The sequence below is a fragment of the Hemibagrus wyckioides genome, linkage group LG03, assembly GCF_019097595.1.
Source record: "Hemibagrus wyckioides isolate EC202008001 linkage group LG03, SWU_Hwy_1.0, whole genome shotgun sequence".
Lineage (NCBI taxonomy): Eukaryota > Metazoa > Chordata > Actinopteri > Siluriformes > Bagridae > Hemibagrus > Hemibagrus wyckioides.
The window spans coordinates 34,077,646-34,091,685 of NC_080712.1; the positions used below are offsets into that span (position 1 = coordinate 34,077,646).

General features: G+C 48.0%; 3 protein-coding genes across 5 annotated transcripts in view; 2 read left to right on the forward strand and 1 right to left on the reverse strand.

Moving 5' to 3' along the window:
- trmt5 (tRNA methyltransferase 5) overlaps positions 1–2,202 on the forward strand; it is a 2,647-nt gene extending 445 nt beyond the window's left edge. Inside the window, exons 2-5 of the mRNA XM_058386449.1 lie at positions 230–837; positions 1,001–1,125; positions 1,250–1,910; positions 2,028–2,202. Of these exons, the coding sequence (XP_058242432.1) occupies positions 230–837; positions 1,001–1,125; positions 1,250–1,910; positions 2,028–2,080 (1,447 nt within the window). The 3' untranslated portion in view covers positions 2,081–2,202. The remainder of the gene's footprint in view (positions 1–229; positions 838–1,000; positions 1,126–1,249; positions 1,911–2,027) is intronic.
- A 205-nt stretch (positions 2,203–2,407) lies between these two features.
- Positions 2,408–9,528, forward strand: pcnx4 (pecanex 4). Of its 2 annotated transcripts, none has more exons than XM_058386447.1 (11): positions 2,408–2,535; positions 3,780–4,531; positions 4,877–5,059; positions 5,151–5,692; positions 5,927–6,027; positions 6,412–6,534; positions 6,613–6,973; positions 7,138–7,241; positions 7,323–8,413; positions 8,608–8,794; positions 8,921–9,528. In XM_058386447.1, the coding sequence occupies exons 2-11, from the start codon at positions 3,840–3,842 to the stop codon at positions 9,170–9,172; spliced, it is 3,636 nt and encodes a 1,211-aa protein (XP_058242430.1). In that variant the 5' UTR covers positions 2,408–2,535; positions 3,780–3,839; the 3' UTR covers positions 9,173–9,528. The 2 variants fall into 2 exon arrangements, with proteins under 2 accessions (XP_058242430.1, XP_058242431.1); XM_058386448.1 differs by lacking the exon at positions 2,408–2,535 and adding an exon at positions 2,744–2,906.
- An 83-nt stretch (positions 9,529–9,611) lies between these two features.
- dhrs7 (dehydrogenase/reductase (SDR family) member 7) lies at positions 9,612–13,443 on the reverse strand. 2 transcript variants are annotated; one of them, XM_058386457.1, is made up of 7 exons: positions 12,697–12,826; positions 11,744–11,896; positions 11,541–11,647; positions 11,188–11,427; positions 10,971–11,093; positions 10,498–10,713; positions 9,612–10,382 (listed from the first exon to the last, which is right to left on the reverse strand). In XM_058386457.1, the coding sequence occupies exons 1-7, from the start codon at positions 12,824–12,826 to the stop codon at positions 10,335–10,337; spliced, it is 1,017 nt and encodes a 338-aa protein (XP_058242440.1). In that variant the 3' UTR covers positions 9,612–10,334. The 2 variants fall into 2 exon arrangements, with proteins under 2 accessions (XP_058242440.1, XP_058242439.1); XM_058386456.1 differs by lacking the exon at positions 9,612–10,382 and adding an exon at positions 12,888–13,443 and having other exon boundaries at positions 10,389–10,713; positions 12,697–12,829.
- Positions 13,444–14,040: the final 597 nt, after the last annotated feature.

The window sequence follows — 14,040 nt, forward strand, 5'->3', positions numbered from 1 at the left end:
ATTACACTCAGACTGGTGTGTGGACGACACTGACCTCTGACCTCATCCTGTCACTGTTCAGCCTCAAAAGTCAGACATGACCAGACAAGGATTATAAAAGTATAAATAAATTAGTCAGTGACATTATTATGCTTCAGAGTATCATTGTTGCTTGTTTTAACCAAGTCACACTGTTCTTCCTGAAACTCCTCTGTGTGTGTGTGTGTGTGCGCGCGTGTTGTCATTACAGGAGTGTTCCCAGGCTTCTCACTCTGTTTGATGTTCCTCACTGTGTTGGAGTTCATCGCCTCATCTCCTGTCCCATCACAGGATCTGAGAAACGTTTCTCTGTGTTGCGTGTGCAGTCGGCGATGACGGACCCTGACCTCGGCCTATACCAGCCCCCCGCCGCTGTTCGAGGTATGACCATCCTCGAGCGTGACGCTTTCACGCAGACGCTCAAGGTTCCTGCGATACGGCTCCCCACCCGCGTCCTCAACCGACTGGTCAAGAGCCTGAAGAAGGTGGCGCTGCACAGGCCTGGCCTCAAACGTGTGGTAGATGATGACCAGGGGAATGAGACGGACGCAGAACACCGGCTGCTCCTGCTGGACCCTCAGAGTGTTAAGTCGGCCGAATCGCTCGGTCCGGAGGAGGCGGCGGCGCTGAAGGCGTTGGGGGTGGAGCCTGAGATCCGACACTACCAACTCAAACTTACGTATGAGAACCTGAAGAGTGAGGAAGTGCTGCGCGCTGTGCTTCCTGAAGGACAGGATGTGACATCAGGGTTTAGCCGAGTGGGACACATCGCACACATGAACCTCAGAGATCACCAGCTGCCATATAAAAACCTGATCGGTGAGAAAGGGGCGGGGTTACGGTATATATCTATACCATATATATATATATATACCCGTTATATAGGGTAGAGTTTGAGAGAAATTGTGGCTGTTACATCATAACCCCACCTACATTTTCTAGCCATCCTGTGATTGGCTGATGTGTTTGTTCAACCCCACAGGGCAGGTGATCTTAGATAAGAACCCGGGCGTGACCTGCGTGGTGAACAAAACCAACACCATCGACTCGACCTACAGAAACTTCCAGATGGAGGTGTTAGCCGGAGAAAACAACATGGTAGCGAAGGTGAGGTGGAAATGAAGCGCACTGAGATGCTGAGGCATTGCTGTGCCTTAGAACTGTGGAGTGTTTATTAAGACTGAAGTCTGATTGCTAACCTCATGGTCCTGTGCTGTCTCTTGTGCTGCAGGTGAAGGAGAACGGTGTGTCGTACGAGTTTGATTTCTCACGTGTGTACTGGAACCCTCGTCTCAGCACAGAGCACGAGCGTGTCGTTTCTCTGCTCCGCCGAGGTGACGTGGTGTTTGACGTCTTCGCCGGAGTCGGACCGTTCTCCGTGTTAGCAGCACGCCGCGGCTGTTCTGTCTTCGCCAATGACCTTAACCCCGAGTCCTACAAGTGGCTTCAGCACAATGCCAAGCTCAACAAGGTCGAGTCCAAGGTCACCACCTTCAACCTCGATGGCCGGGAGTTCATTCGAGGCCCGCTGCGAGAGCATCTTCCCGACCTGATCAAGAGCTCAGGTTCTTCAACTGCTATCCACGTGATCATGAACTTGCCCGCATTAGCGCTCGACTTCCTGGATGCTTTCAGAGGTTTGCTGAGGGGCGAGACAGACCGCGGTCCTGACGAGGGTTTCCTGCCCCGGCTTCACGTCTATGGCTTCTCCAAAGAGGACGAACCCGAGAGGGACGTGCTGGAGCGAGCTGAGCTCGGGTTGGGGACCTCGCTGAAGGAACGCTGTGAAGTGCACTTGGTGAGGAACGTGGCACCAAACAAGGAGATGATGTGTGTGAGCTTCAGCCTGCCCAGAGATGTGCTGTACGGAGAAGACATGGTGGTCGAGGAGGGTGGGTCCGGTCACTCTCTCTCTCTCTCTCTCTCTCTCTCTCTCTCTCTCTCTCTCTCTCTCTGACACACACACACACATATACACTATAACCCTTTCCTCTCTCTTGTTGCTCCAGGCTGTTCAGAAGAACCGTCACCAAAGAGGCTGAAACACGAGGAGACACAATAATAACCTCATCTGTAATGACCACATCTGTATGAAGTTTCTGTTTTAAGATTTTGTTTTATCTAAAAAAAAAAAAGATCTCAGAGATTGGATTATAATGTTTAAGGTTTCTGTTCAGATCTGTAAATAAAGGATTAAACACATTTTTATTATTCACTGTGTGAGCAGTATAATTACACTTAATATTTTACTAAGAAGTATATTTTCACATCAATTTATTAAACCATCTATAATTCTGCATTGGCTAATTAAAAAAGAGTTTAGCCTTGTGAAATATTTCAAGAAAATACATCTCTACAAACAAATCTCAGCACATACATAAAAATAACACTTAGATTAAAAGTTGACAGCCAAATGTCCGTCAATCGCTTGATTGACAGTTCCTCGCGCTGCAAGCCCCGCCCACAACGGTCTCTTAGCTGCACCAGCGGTAGGAAACAATGGATGCCTCAGAAAAGGTAACGGGCAAAAACATTACTCTTACTTGTTATTGTTTCATTTTATATGATTTTGGGAGCCGTATTTTGTTAATGGTTAAAAAAATAAAAACGCCAAACCAAACATTTGCGGTCAATTAGCAAATAAGCCAAGTAGCTAGGTTGTTTTGTACCGCACCGTTCCGCAGGCGTTTCGTTGATTCTACCCGTTTTCGGGCAAACCTCTTTTCCGGCACCAGGATTGGCTGTCACAAGGTAGCCACGCGTAAGTGTACCCTTGTAGCCAATCAATGGCAGGAGGCGGGACGGGACTAACCAATCCTAACGTAAGAGGCGGGATTTTTGGAATACGGATGGGGGAAAAACCTCATCACACGGGCTGTGCCTAACTGGTTAGCATCACTGATTTATGGTTAAATATATATTTTTAATAATGTAGAAATATCCCAAATATTCTAAATACTGCTCAGTGTAATGTTATTAACATGTTATGACAAACAATTGTACTTTCTGTGCGCCCTTTCTTCAGTTTCTTTCGTCTTAGGTTAAACGGATGGTTTTGTTGCCATAGATACAGAGTGCACGTTAGCGTTAGATTAGCATCTGATAATAAACTCTGCTCCTCTGTAACTGATTTCGGTTTAGTTCTTCTTTCATTTAAAATATTTAGAAAAAACATAAACAAGAGTTCTGGTGAGGTTTGCGCAATCATGTGCGTGTTTTTTATGTTGTATTTATATGGAACAACTGGAGCATCTGTTTAAAAGTCTTGCAGGTCTTGATGTTTTTTCCTCTGAAGGTTTAGAGATCAGTTCAGGAGTTTCTGTGGACCTGATGCTCAGCGTTCTGTGGACCTGATGCTCAGCGTTCTGTGGACCTGATGCTCAGCGTTCTGTGGACCTGATGCTCAGCGTTCTGTGGACCTGATGCTCAGCGTTCTGTGGACCTGATGCTCAGCGTTCTGTGGACCTGATGCTCAGAGTTCTGTGGACCTGATGCTCAGAGTTCTGACTCCAGTGTGATAGAGCATCTAGAACATGGCTTGTGGCTGTGGTTGTGGTGTAGAGGAGGGTGGAGATTTCTCATCTCCTAATCCAGGTCCTAATCTCACGTGCACATGATCCTGCTTCAGATGTTTCGCCTGATCTTAATTTGTTTTCAAAATGATTCGACATTTTGTTATAAAACTTAATCAGGTTTCAAATCATTTTAATATACCTGAGTTTAGGAGTTTTTGTGAGATGGAGTGTTTTTGTGTCCCTCAGTGAGCGGTGATCGTGGTTGAAGAAGATGCCGGTGGGAGTCTCAGCACTCTGGCGTTCATCATGGGCCCCGACGTGCCACTGCTCAACGACTACAAGCAGGAGTTTTTCTGGAAGCGTTTTCCTCAGACAGTGCTGGGGGGCCCGAGACTCAAACTGGGCTACTGCGCACCGCCATACGTCTACATCCACCAGGTGGTGCTGTTCTTCATGCCGTGGCTCCTTGGCGGTGTGGGCACTCTGCTCTTTCAGCTCAGGGTGATGGATGAGTCCGGCGCCGGGATCTTATCCGGGGCGCTCATGCTGGCATACGGCGCCACGCTGCAGACCCTGTCCCAGTGGGTAGCACGGAGAACTGGCGCCGTCCAGAGGCTGGCGGTGGGACGCAACGTCATGGCGGACGAGGAGGAGGTGGAGTTCACGCGGTGCGCAGGACCCGAGACGGTGCGCTTTGTGGCACCGGGTAAACGCTTCATGGCCAACGTGGTTCTCCACACGGCGCTGGCAGGATTGATGTGCGGATTCGGCACGTGGTACCTCCTGCCCGATCGACTGAACGCCATTTTCGGGAACGTCGGCGCAGTGGTCCCGGTGTTTGTGTTCAGCTGGGTCACGCTGTGCATCGGAGAATACTCTCTGATCGTCAACACGGCTGCCGAAACGGCCACTTTTCAGCCGCAGGACACGTACGAGATCACGGCGCTCACCAGGCCGCTGTACATCTTCAGCTTCATCGCTGTGGATCTGGCTCTCAGGTACGCAAACAACAACTTCCACAGAAGACCTTAAAACACTGATGCACAAAATGGCGCATTTAAAAAAGCTCCAGGTTTCCATACTGCCGCTTTAATTTAAAATTTGATTTTAAACAAGTATTGGGTAGAATTTCATCTGCGTTTTTCAGGTGAATTAGATAAACATTAGTATTATTTGTTTACCCTTTGACCCCACCCACACACACAAAGCCCCACCTTGCCACTCCCAACCAACAGCTCCGCCTCCCGTGATTCCTAGAGCTGCTGTAAAGTGACATTTTGACCGTAAAGCAGTCATTAGGGATGTGATGCTCTGGATGAGACTGTTGATGTACCTGTGCTCAGGTGTGTAGGAGGGGGCGTGGCTGAGTTGCAGGTGGCCAGTCAGGTGATGCATGTGCTGTTCTTGTTGCTGCCTGTGCTGTGGGCGCTGGGAATGCTGCCTCCTCTCGATGCTCTCATCTTATGGCTCATGGAGCAGAGCCTCATACACACACTGGGAGGGTCAGCTATGGCCACCAACCGGAGGTACACACACTCACCCGTCTGCTAACTTGACATTAAACACACACTGTACTGTAACACACCTTCACCTTGGAGTCTGTTGGTTCTCTACCAGGTTGGTGTTAATGTTCCTGTCCTCCATCTGCATCTCCATCGCCACCTTCTTCCTCCCCTCGTCTCTGGGTGTGGTCCTCTTCACTGTGCCGACGGGCTTCATCCTCAGTCAGGACCTGACGCAGATCGGTCCGCTCTTACGGTGCAGGACACATGACGCACACCCTCACACACGCACACACACTCGCTCACTCAGCCTGGGCTGGTGGAGTCTCCCGCTCTCCGCCCTCGTCCTCACTGCAGCCATGACCGAAGCGGCTCTGCTGCGCCGTCTCTGCCCCCCTGGGGGGTGGAACGTGACTGAGGGGGACGGCCAGGGGTCAGGTGACACAGTGCTGGAGCCTCAGGCTCTGATTGGCTGGATCCTCATCGCTCTCTGTGTTATTACACGTGTGTTAAGGGAGATTCAGAGTGCGTGTGTGTTGGGAGGACTCATCCTCAATCCCCTCTACCCGAAACGTGTCAGCAGCGTCCAGGCTTTCATGAGCAGCAGCAAAGGATTGTGGGTCGCCGCACTCGTCCGCAGAGTGCTTATTAACCTGGGTGGGTAGTTTCCTCACCTGTCAGTACAATAACAAGGACAGAAATATTCATACATGCACATTCACTAGCTCTTTATTGGATAATGAATATATTATGTTTAATATTTCCTTTGTCTTTGTTCTGAACAGACATTCACTGAGTTATTTCAGTTCACCCTTTTAGTCCATATTTCTTACTATCCCTCCTAAAGGAATGTTGTGTGTGTGTGTGTGTGTGTGTTCCTGTGTCTTTCAGTCTGTCCCTTAGCAATGGTTGGGTTTTTGGCCACAGATGCTTCCCTGTACAAGTTATCCACGGTGGCGTCGGCGATTGGCTTCACGCGAGCCTTCAGAGTGGTGCGTCTGTGATACGCTGAACACGGAATGAATCAAAGCTTTTACACACAGAGCTGCTGAGTTCTGGACTCTGATTGGTCAGAAGGTGTTCTCTCGAACAGCAGCTCTGACCGTAGCGCAGGTTTATATTAAAGCACTCGCTCTGATACCTTATAGTTTCTATAGCAACAGCTTATTCACAGGGAAGTGTACAGCACACACTCCACACACACAGGTAAAAAAACATCTGTAAGGAGAAATGTGTCTCCGGTGTCAGTGTTGTGTAACAGCCAGCAGTAAAGCTGGAAGTTCAGATCAGAAAATTTATCTTAAGTAATTTAAGAACAGGAACTAGTTTAAGTGTGAATATAAGTGGCTGACCTGTGACCTTTGACCCTGTGTTAGGTGTGGCAGAGCAGTGAGGAGGCTCTCCTGCAGATGGTGGTGGTGGTGATGGTGAGACTGGCTGATGGAGGACGAGTCATGGACCACTGGCATGATCTGGGCACCGGAGTGCAGCTTATAGTGGTGTGTGTGTGTGTGTGTGTGTGTGTCCTCTCCATGATTACAAACCACTGACCCTCTCTCTCTGTCTCTCTCTCCCAGGTGTCTCTGGTCTCTGATCGTGTCTCTCAGTTCCTGTTGAAGCTGAAGTTTGCCCTCACTGTGTTAATCACGTCGTGGACGGAGACGAAGCAGCGGCGTCAGTCGGCCGGTGCTCTGTTGGCGCTGGACGTGGCGCTGTGCCCACTGTTGGTTGCCGTGGTGATGCTGTCGGCACTGCTCTCCGCTCCTCTCCTGCCGCTCTTCACACTGCCCGTGTTCCTGGTCGGCTTCCCCAGGCCCCTGCGCTCGTGGCCCGGAACCCCCGGCACCGCCTGCCCCTGCCCGGACTCCATCTACTACCAGCAGCTCAGCACCAGTCTAGCCTCAGCACTAACACACGCATTCGCTAACGGAGTGCTGGGTGAGGAACATGGTGCTCACTTTTATAGTTTTTTAAGTTTTGTTCTGTGGTGGCCATTTTCCTAGAAATACCTGCTACACCACAAATGTAAAAAAACAAATAAATAATAAGTTTTTTGCATCTTATAATTCATAATGTCTGTGTGTGTGTGTGTCTGACTTCAGGTGCTTATTCTCCCGGTTCTCATTTCCTGGGCCGGTTCCAGGATCGAGTGGTGTGGATCAGCGTTCTGGAGAAAGGCTACGGTTACTGTACAGTCAACATCAAGGTAGATCAACATCAAGCTTCCTGATCAGAGCAATGTTCGGTGATGTAAGAAGCCATGCTCACGTTTCTTCTCTGTGCTCAGGGTTTGGAGCTGCAGGAGACGTCGTGCCACACGGTTGAAGCGCGGCGAGTCGACGAGGTATTCGAGGCGGCGTTCGATCGTCTGGAGCGTCCCGGGCGTTTCCTGCGCTTCCTGAACCCTCACTGGGGAAACACGCTCACACCCTGTGCCCTCCTGCCCGTCACCATCTACTCCGACGCCCGCAACGTCCTGACTGGCATCGTGGACTCGCCTGACCACCTGCGCCAGCTCCGCTCCGACTTTCTGAAGACGCTGGTGTGGATTCTGCTGCATCACAGCGTCCAGAACAGGACCTACAGAGTCAAATCGCACTCGCTGCGGAGCTCCCAGCATGCCGTGCAGCCTGAGCCCACCTCACACGACGGAAAACTGGGTGTGGTCTCGCAGAACCACTTCGACTACTCTTCTTCTCCTCAGCTGAGGGGGCGGAGCAGCTTGTCCTCCTTGTCGGATTGGTCAGACGAAGACGACCTGTTCGGGCCTGTCCCGGTGCGGAAGCCGGTGAGGAGGATGATGATGCGAGCGGAGGAAGAGCGCACGTCTCTTCCGGGGTCTGTAGAAATTCACAGCCTGTATGAAAACCTGGCACTCGCATCCTTACCCACATTGCGGCCTCTCGGACTCGGAGTCAGCCTCGAAAAGGAAAAAGACGACGCCTTGCCCGTTAGCTCCGCCCCTTCGGCGACCTTCGATCACGCCAACCCACCAAACTTTTCCTCGCAACATTCCGAAACCCTCTCGCTTCCTACATCCTGGTTCTCCTCTCCTTTTACGACCTCCAAGCTCCGCCCACTCAGGCCCTCCTTCCCAGACGAATGGTTTCGTTTTTGTCTGGCGCAGCTGGCGATAGAGGGATTTTGGGAAGGGGAGGACGAGCAGAGCGTGTGTCGGGCGTTACAGGAGGACCGTGCACTGATGGAGATGTACAGCCAGGTGGCGCTGTCCTGCGCGCTGGCATTAGGCCTGGACATTTCAGTGCCGAGTGCCAGTTTCGTGTTTCGGGTTTACTGTGGAGACGCAGCGTGGCACGAAGGACTGGACTGGCTCCGAGAAAATACCGAGCTGCATCAGCTCACCCTCAGGGCTTTTAGGTAACACCATCTCTCTGATCACGTCCTTCTGTGTTTGTGTGTATGTTTATAAAGTTCGATAAATTTACAGCACACAACACACACACTTCACCTAAAACCTTCAGCAGACAATAAAACCAAAAACATTTTGTCAAGTCCTGTAGTCATGAGAAGATCCGACTGTAAAGTGTGTGTGTGTGTGTGTGTGTGTGTAGGTACAGTGTGAAGCTGCTGATAGACCAGGCGTCTCTGGGGCCGATGGAGAGCGAGGAGGAGTTTTACTCCACGCTGCACCATTATCATCAACACTGGTTCATCGGCATGGCGACAGAGCGAGGCTGGCACGATGGAGTTCTACAGGAGAAACCTTTCCTGTTCTCACTTGGCCATGATATCACCATGGTGATCTTACACACACACTCTCTCTCTCTCTTTGACATGCGCTTTTTCTCTCTCCTCAGTTGATGTTTTTTTCAGATGCACCATCTTTACATTCTCTCACTGTGTCTCTGATGTTCTCGTGTTCAGGGTTCATATACGGGCCGCGTGCTGTCACTGCAGGAGTGTGTGTTCCAGCTGGGGGCGCTGTGTGAGGAGTGTGTGCGCGGTCAATGGGCCAATCTGTCCTGGGAGCTGCTCTACGCCACCAACGATGACGAGGAGCGCTACAGTATTCAGGCACACACACTCCTGCTGAGGAACCTGACTGTGCAGGCAGCAGAACCGCCACTGGGTTACCCCATCTACTCCTGCAGCCCTACACACCTCACCTGCTTCTGAGACACACACACCACTAAACACACATTTAATCCAAATCAGTGTGTGGAACATTCATGATGTGATGCACTAGGACTTCAGGACACACATGGCTGACTGAATGCACATTACACACACACACAGGCAGAAGAGTATAAGCTAATGGCGTGAACTGAGATTTCCAGACATTCTGTGTGTGTGTTTGTTTAAGAATGCTGGATACTAATACAAACTGTAACTAATGCACGTGTCAACACACGATTATTAACATGTTCATGACATGATGGAGTGTTAAAGCTGTTTTCATGCTGATTCGTCTGTTTTACATCAACAGGACTTTTCTACTGAAGCTACAAAATAAAACTAAATTGATGATCTTGTGCACTTCTCTGAAGACCCTTGAAATAAAATGATAAACATAAAAATCAGATATAATCAGAAGTGAAGCACACACCAGTTTGTTTACACACACCAGATCCTTTTTTTGTTTAATCTTGAAATAAGAAATTCTAAAACAAGTGATTTTCCACTGGAATTTAAAACAAAGCAGAAAACACAAACCCCTAAATAACAAGCTTTTGGCGCCCTCTAGTGGTCAATGCATTTATTTGCTTATTTATATATTTATTTCATTAATTGCTTGATTTTGTTTATTTAATCCTATGTTTAATATAGCATCAAATACATGACTTTCTAAAGAGCATTTTTAAACATTTCTTTTCGTTTATCTAATGTAGTGCAGACATGATTAAATATAAAAATTTAAATGTGTTGATTTTATCAGCCCCATAAAAATTCAATCAGCTTGTAAATTTTAGTTCTTGCAGTACCACATGACCATAAACAGTCCTCTAGTGTTGCAGGAAGTCTGAGAATCATGTCAGCATGCCGCAGAGGGATTGGAGCTCGGGATGAGCAGTATCCTCGGGTAGTGATGTTGAGGAGTGTATCTTCAGTGTCCGAGGTGTTTGAGGGGGTTGTTTCCTCTAGTTTCCTCAGTGGGAGCTCAGTAATTACAAGTTACAACCTCTAGTCGAATGCAGCAGAACAAACAGAGTCATATCCATGTACACATTTGTGTGTGTGTGTGTGTGTGTGTGTATAGACTGACAGTGCTATACATAATGCTATATTCTATACACAGTACCGTATTTATCACTCTATAGCTGTTGATCAGTGCAGGGCTTCAGCTGGTCTTGGCCTTTGGCTTGGTAAAATATGCCGTGTCTGCGTCCTACAAAAAAGAGGAGCGTCTCTTAAACAATCAAGAGGCAGGAACATCACTAGTGTTTTCTCAGAGCATGTGGTCTGATCCAGCAAAGTGTGTGTGTGTATATGTGTGTTTTCACCAGTCCAGCTTTGAAGTTTTGCACCCGTTTCCTGCCGAGCAGGCTGGTGATGTACCAGGCGAGGGTGGGCGTGTACTGCCACAGATAAAAGACGAGAAGAAACGGCTGCTGAGCGATCCACATCTCCTTCACACGGTTAGACAAACCGGCCAGGATCAGACGCACACAGCGCTCGGTCGACATCTTATGGTACTGATCTCCTGCGTTAGACAGCGGCTTCACCACAGGGAAGGGGAGAGGGAGAGAGAGAGCAAAGGAGAGAGGCAGCTCACATCTGTCATACATGCATAAATTAGGGTGTGGTTTATGTAAATAAAAAGAAATAGAGGCTTCCATCATGTACTGTCCTGTTGAGTGTATGACCATAAGAAAGTGCACCACTGTGTGTGTGTGTATATATATATATATATATATGTGTATATGTATGTATATGTGTATATGTATATATGTATATATGTATACGTGTATACTACCTTATTGACCTGCTCAGAGAAGGCATTGTGCACGATTTGGGACACGACTGGTCCGGGGCAAATGGTACTGATGGTGATGTTTGGATAATCGGTCAGCTCTGTCCTCAGGGTGTTAAAGAAACCCTTCACAGAAAAGCAGAAGTGGAAATATTAATAAAAAAAAAACATCTGGTTATTTTTCTGCATGTGTGCATGTCTCTCTCTCTCTCTCTCTCACCTGAATCGCGTGTTTGCTGGCTGCATATCCGCTGGACAGCGGCGCCCCCACCAGGCCTGCGATGCTACTGACGGTTGCTATGATACCGTCGCCATGGTGGATCATGTGCTGCAGCACGTGCTGTGTGATGGAAACGGTTCCCAGGTAGTTGAGCTCCATCAGACTGCTGTAAACATCGATGTCGGTGTTGAGGAAGAGACCCCGCTGACTCCGCCCACTGTTATTCACCAGCACGTCTATCTGCAGCATTAATGATAAGAACACAGCTTCAACAAAAACACACAAGTCCTCAAACAAAAAAAGGAGACCTCTAGAACATCAGAACATGATTATTTGAGCAGAGAGAGTGCCACCTTGCTGAAATGCTGCAAGACCGCGTCAGTTTTCTCTCTGTGGCTCGATCGGTCCAACAGATCCAGTGGAAGAACGAGAATGTCCTCGTCTTCTAAAGAGGAGAGCTCTGAGGATTAACACACGGAATAATGAGGGTGGATATAACCAGGCCGGAATAAAATACTGTAAAGTGCTCAGCTCTGCCTCTGTGTTTATTTTTTACCCAAACACTTCCTCTTGACTCTGTGCAGCTCGTTCTCTCGGCGCGCAGACAGCACCAGACGAGCGCCGGACGCAGACAGCTGATACGCCAGCTCCTCCCCGATCCCACTGGATGCTCCAGTGATCCACACCACCTTCTGCCTCAGAGCCACGCCTACATCACACACGCACAGTGAGAGAGACAGACTGAGGGTCATACAGATGAGTAAATGCATGGAGGTAGAGGATAACTAGTCAAATCCAGAACCATGAAGAGTGCCCGAGTTGTCCCTATGGGGGAACCTGTACATGTTCTACACAGAACCTCAGCTAACTGCTTGAAAAAAACTCCTTTCATTTCAAGACTAACAGACGTGAGGAGGACAGACAGATGGACAAACCAACAGACACGCGCGCACACACACACACACACACACACACACACACAGTATATGTAAACTTCAGTAATGAGTGTGGTGGTTATTTTCTGTTCTCTGTAGCTTTAGTGTAGAAGTTTTAACTCCATACCTCACTCTCCCTCCCCCCATAAAACCTGTGTTCATTATTTTATGAAAGAATCTGAGAGTCTGTTGCAACACTTCACACACTGCAGTGGCTCAACAGGATGTAGAAAAGTGTTTCAAAATACACAGGAAGTGACAGTGAAGAAACGACACTTTATATTAATATATTAATTTATATTAAAGCACTATAGGGAACAGATTTGACCCGGGTCAGTTAGTGTACTCTGTACACACTGCACTTTACCATGACATGACAATGAGCAGACCATGAAGAGAAATCTCTCTCTCTCTTTCTCTCTCTCTCCATGTCACTTGTCCTCCTGTCAGCTCTCCAGATATTTCTACATTTCTATCCTGCATCTTTCTATTCCTGTAAAGCTGCTCTGTGTCTGTCTGCACTGTGAAATCTCTAAACTAATAAAACTGACCAGATCAGGAGTGTGAATCTCACCTGGCCTTTTCCCCACCGCAGCTGCCCACAGCAGAGTGAGGTCAGCGTCAGCGGCGATGAAGCGGATCAGCTGCAGAGTCACATAAACACACACACACAGCAGGAACACGGAGAACACACACACCTCCATCTCCACACACACACACACACACACACACACACACACACACACACACACACACACACACACACACACACACACACTGAAGCACCACGATCAGCCGATGCTCAAGTTATAACATAACCGACTAAACGTCAGATCCTGCAACTGACCACGCGGAGCGCGAGCAAAGTTTACAACGTGACCCGGAAGTAGGAATAATTCAAAAATCAGACTTCCGGAATAAAACCTTGTTATTGCTTCTCTTCGCCTTACTGTTTTGCTTATTGAATAAAAATAATAATGACCTTCTCAGAAAATGATTGTTTATGAGAGCCAGTGACGTGACGTCATCACTGTTGCCGGAAGTAAGTTAAAAACAACCGCCAGAATCTTGATCAATTTTGTTTTACACTTTTTCCTCTAAGGTGGTAACATCTACAGAAACACTTTATAAACGTGCACAACAACAATAATAACAACAACACTAATAATAACAATAATAATGACAATAATAATAATAGCAACAACAACAATAATAATATCCTCCGTTTGTAAATACTAAATAATCTGTATACACGTGTTAATAATTATGCAAATATATCAGATATCTACAGGATCACATATTTTTCTTCAATAGGGCTTCAATCTTTCTTAAATGTTTGGTTTTTTTCCTGAGTGTATAATTGTATTAAAGATGTATAAGCTCACCCTCATATGTGTTTATCAAACACCTTTGATAAACTCCAGATACACTCCAGATTCATTCCCTCTGCTGTTAGAATAAACTCCACTCTACTAGATGTCGGAGTGTGTCTGTGGGGAGTAGTGGTCATTCAGCTACAAGAGCATTAGTGAGATCAGACTGTTGTTGTGAGAGTGAGGAGGTCTGGGGGTCAGTGGGTGGTCAGTGTGCAGGACACTCCAGATCACCACTCCAAGCTTCACCTCCACACCATGTCTTCATGGAGCTGCTGTGTGCAAAGGGACATGGTCATGCTGGAGCAGGAACTGGACTCTGAGGTCCGGTCAAACTGTAAAGCTCCACACACACACACACACACAGTACAACTGTGGCACTCAGTGTGTGGAAACAGTTTAAGGAGTAACTTATGTTCAGGGGGAACTTACTTTTACAGTGCACATGTACAATGCTGATTACTGAATACACGCGGTGTTTATGTGTTCTTGTTCTGTACGTGTGTTAAACAACACGCGCGGATTGGAGCGCATCCGGGTCCTGC

Excerpts from the sequence above, each read along its gene's own strand:
- pcnx4 (XM_058386447.1), top strand. The coding sequence starts at position 3,840 with ATGGGCCCCGACGTGCCACTGCTCAACGACTACAAGCAGGAGTTTTTC. Across the intron at positions 6,028-6,411 it reads TCACGCGAGCCTTCAGAGTG|GTGTGGCAGAGCAGTGAGGA; the intron begins GTGCGTCTGTGA and ends ACCCTGTGTTAG. Across the intron at positions 8,795-8,920 it reads TTGGCCATGATATCACCATG|GGTTCATATACGGGCCGCGT; the intron begins GTGATCTTACAC and ends TCTCGTGTTCAG.
- dhrs7 (XM_058386456.1), bottom strand. The coding sequence starts at position 12,826 with ATGGAGGTGTGTGTGTTCTCCGTGTTCCTGCTGTGTGTGTGTGTTTAT. Across the intron at positions 11,648-11,743 it reads AGTCAAGAGGAAGTGTTTGG|AGCTCTCCTCTTTAGAAGAC; the intron begins GTAAAAAATAAA and ends GTTAATCCTCAG. Across the intron at positions 11,428-11,540 it reads TCTTGCAGCATTTCAGCAAG|ATAGACGTGCTGGTGAATAA; the intron begins GTGGCACTCTCT and ends TTAATGCTGCAG.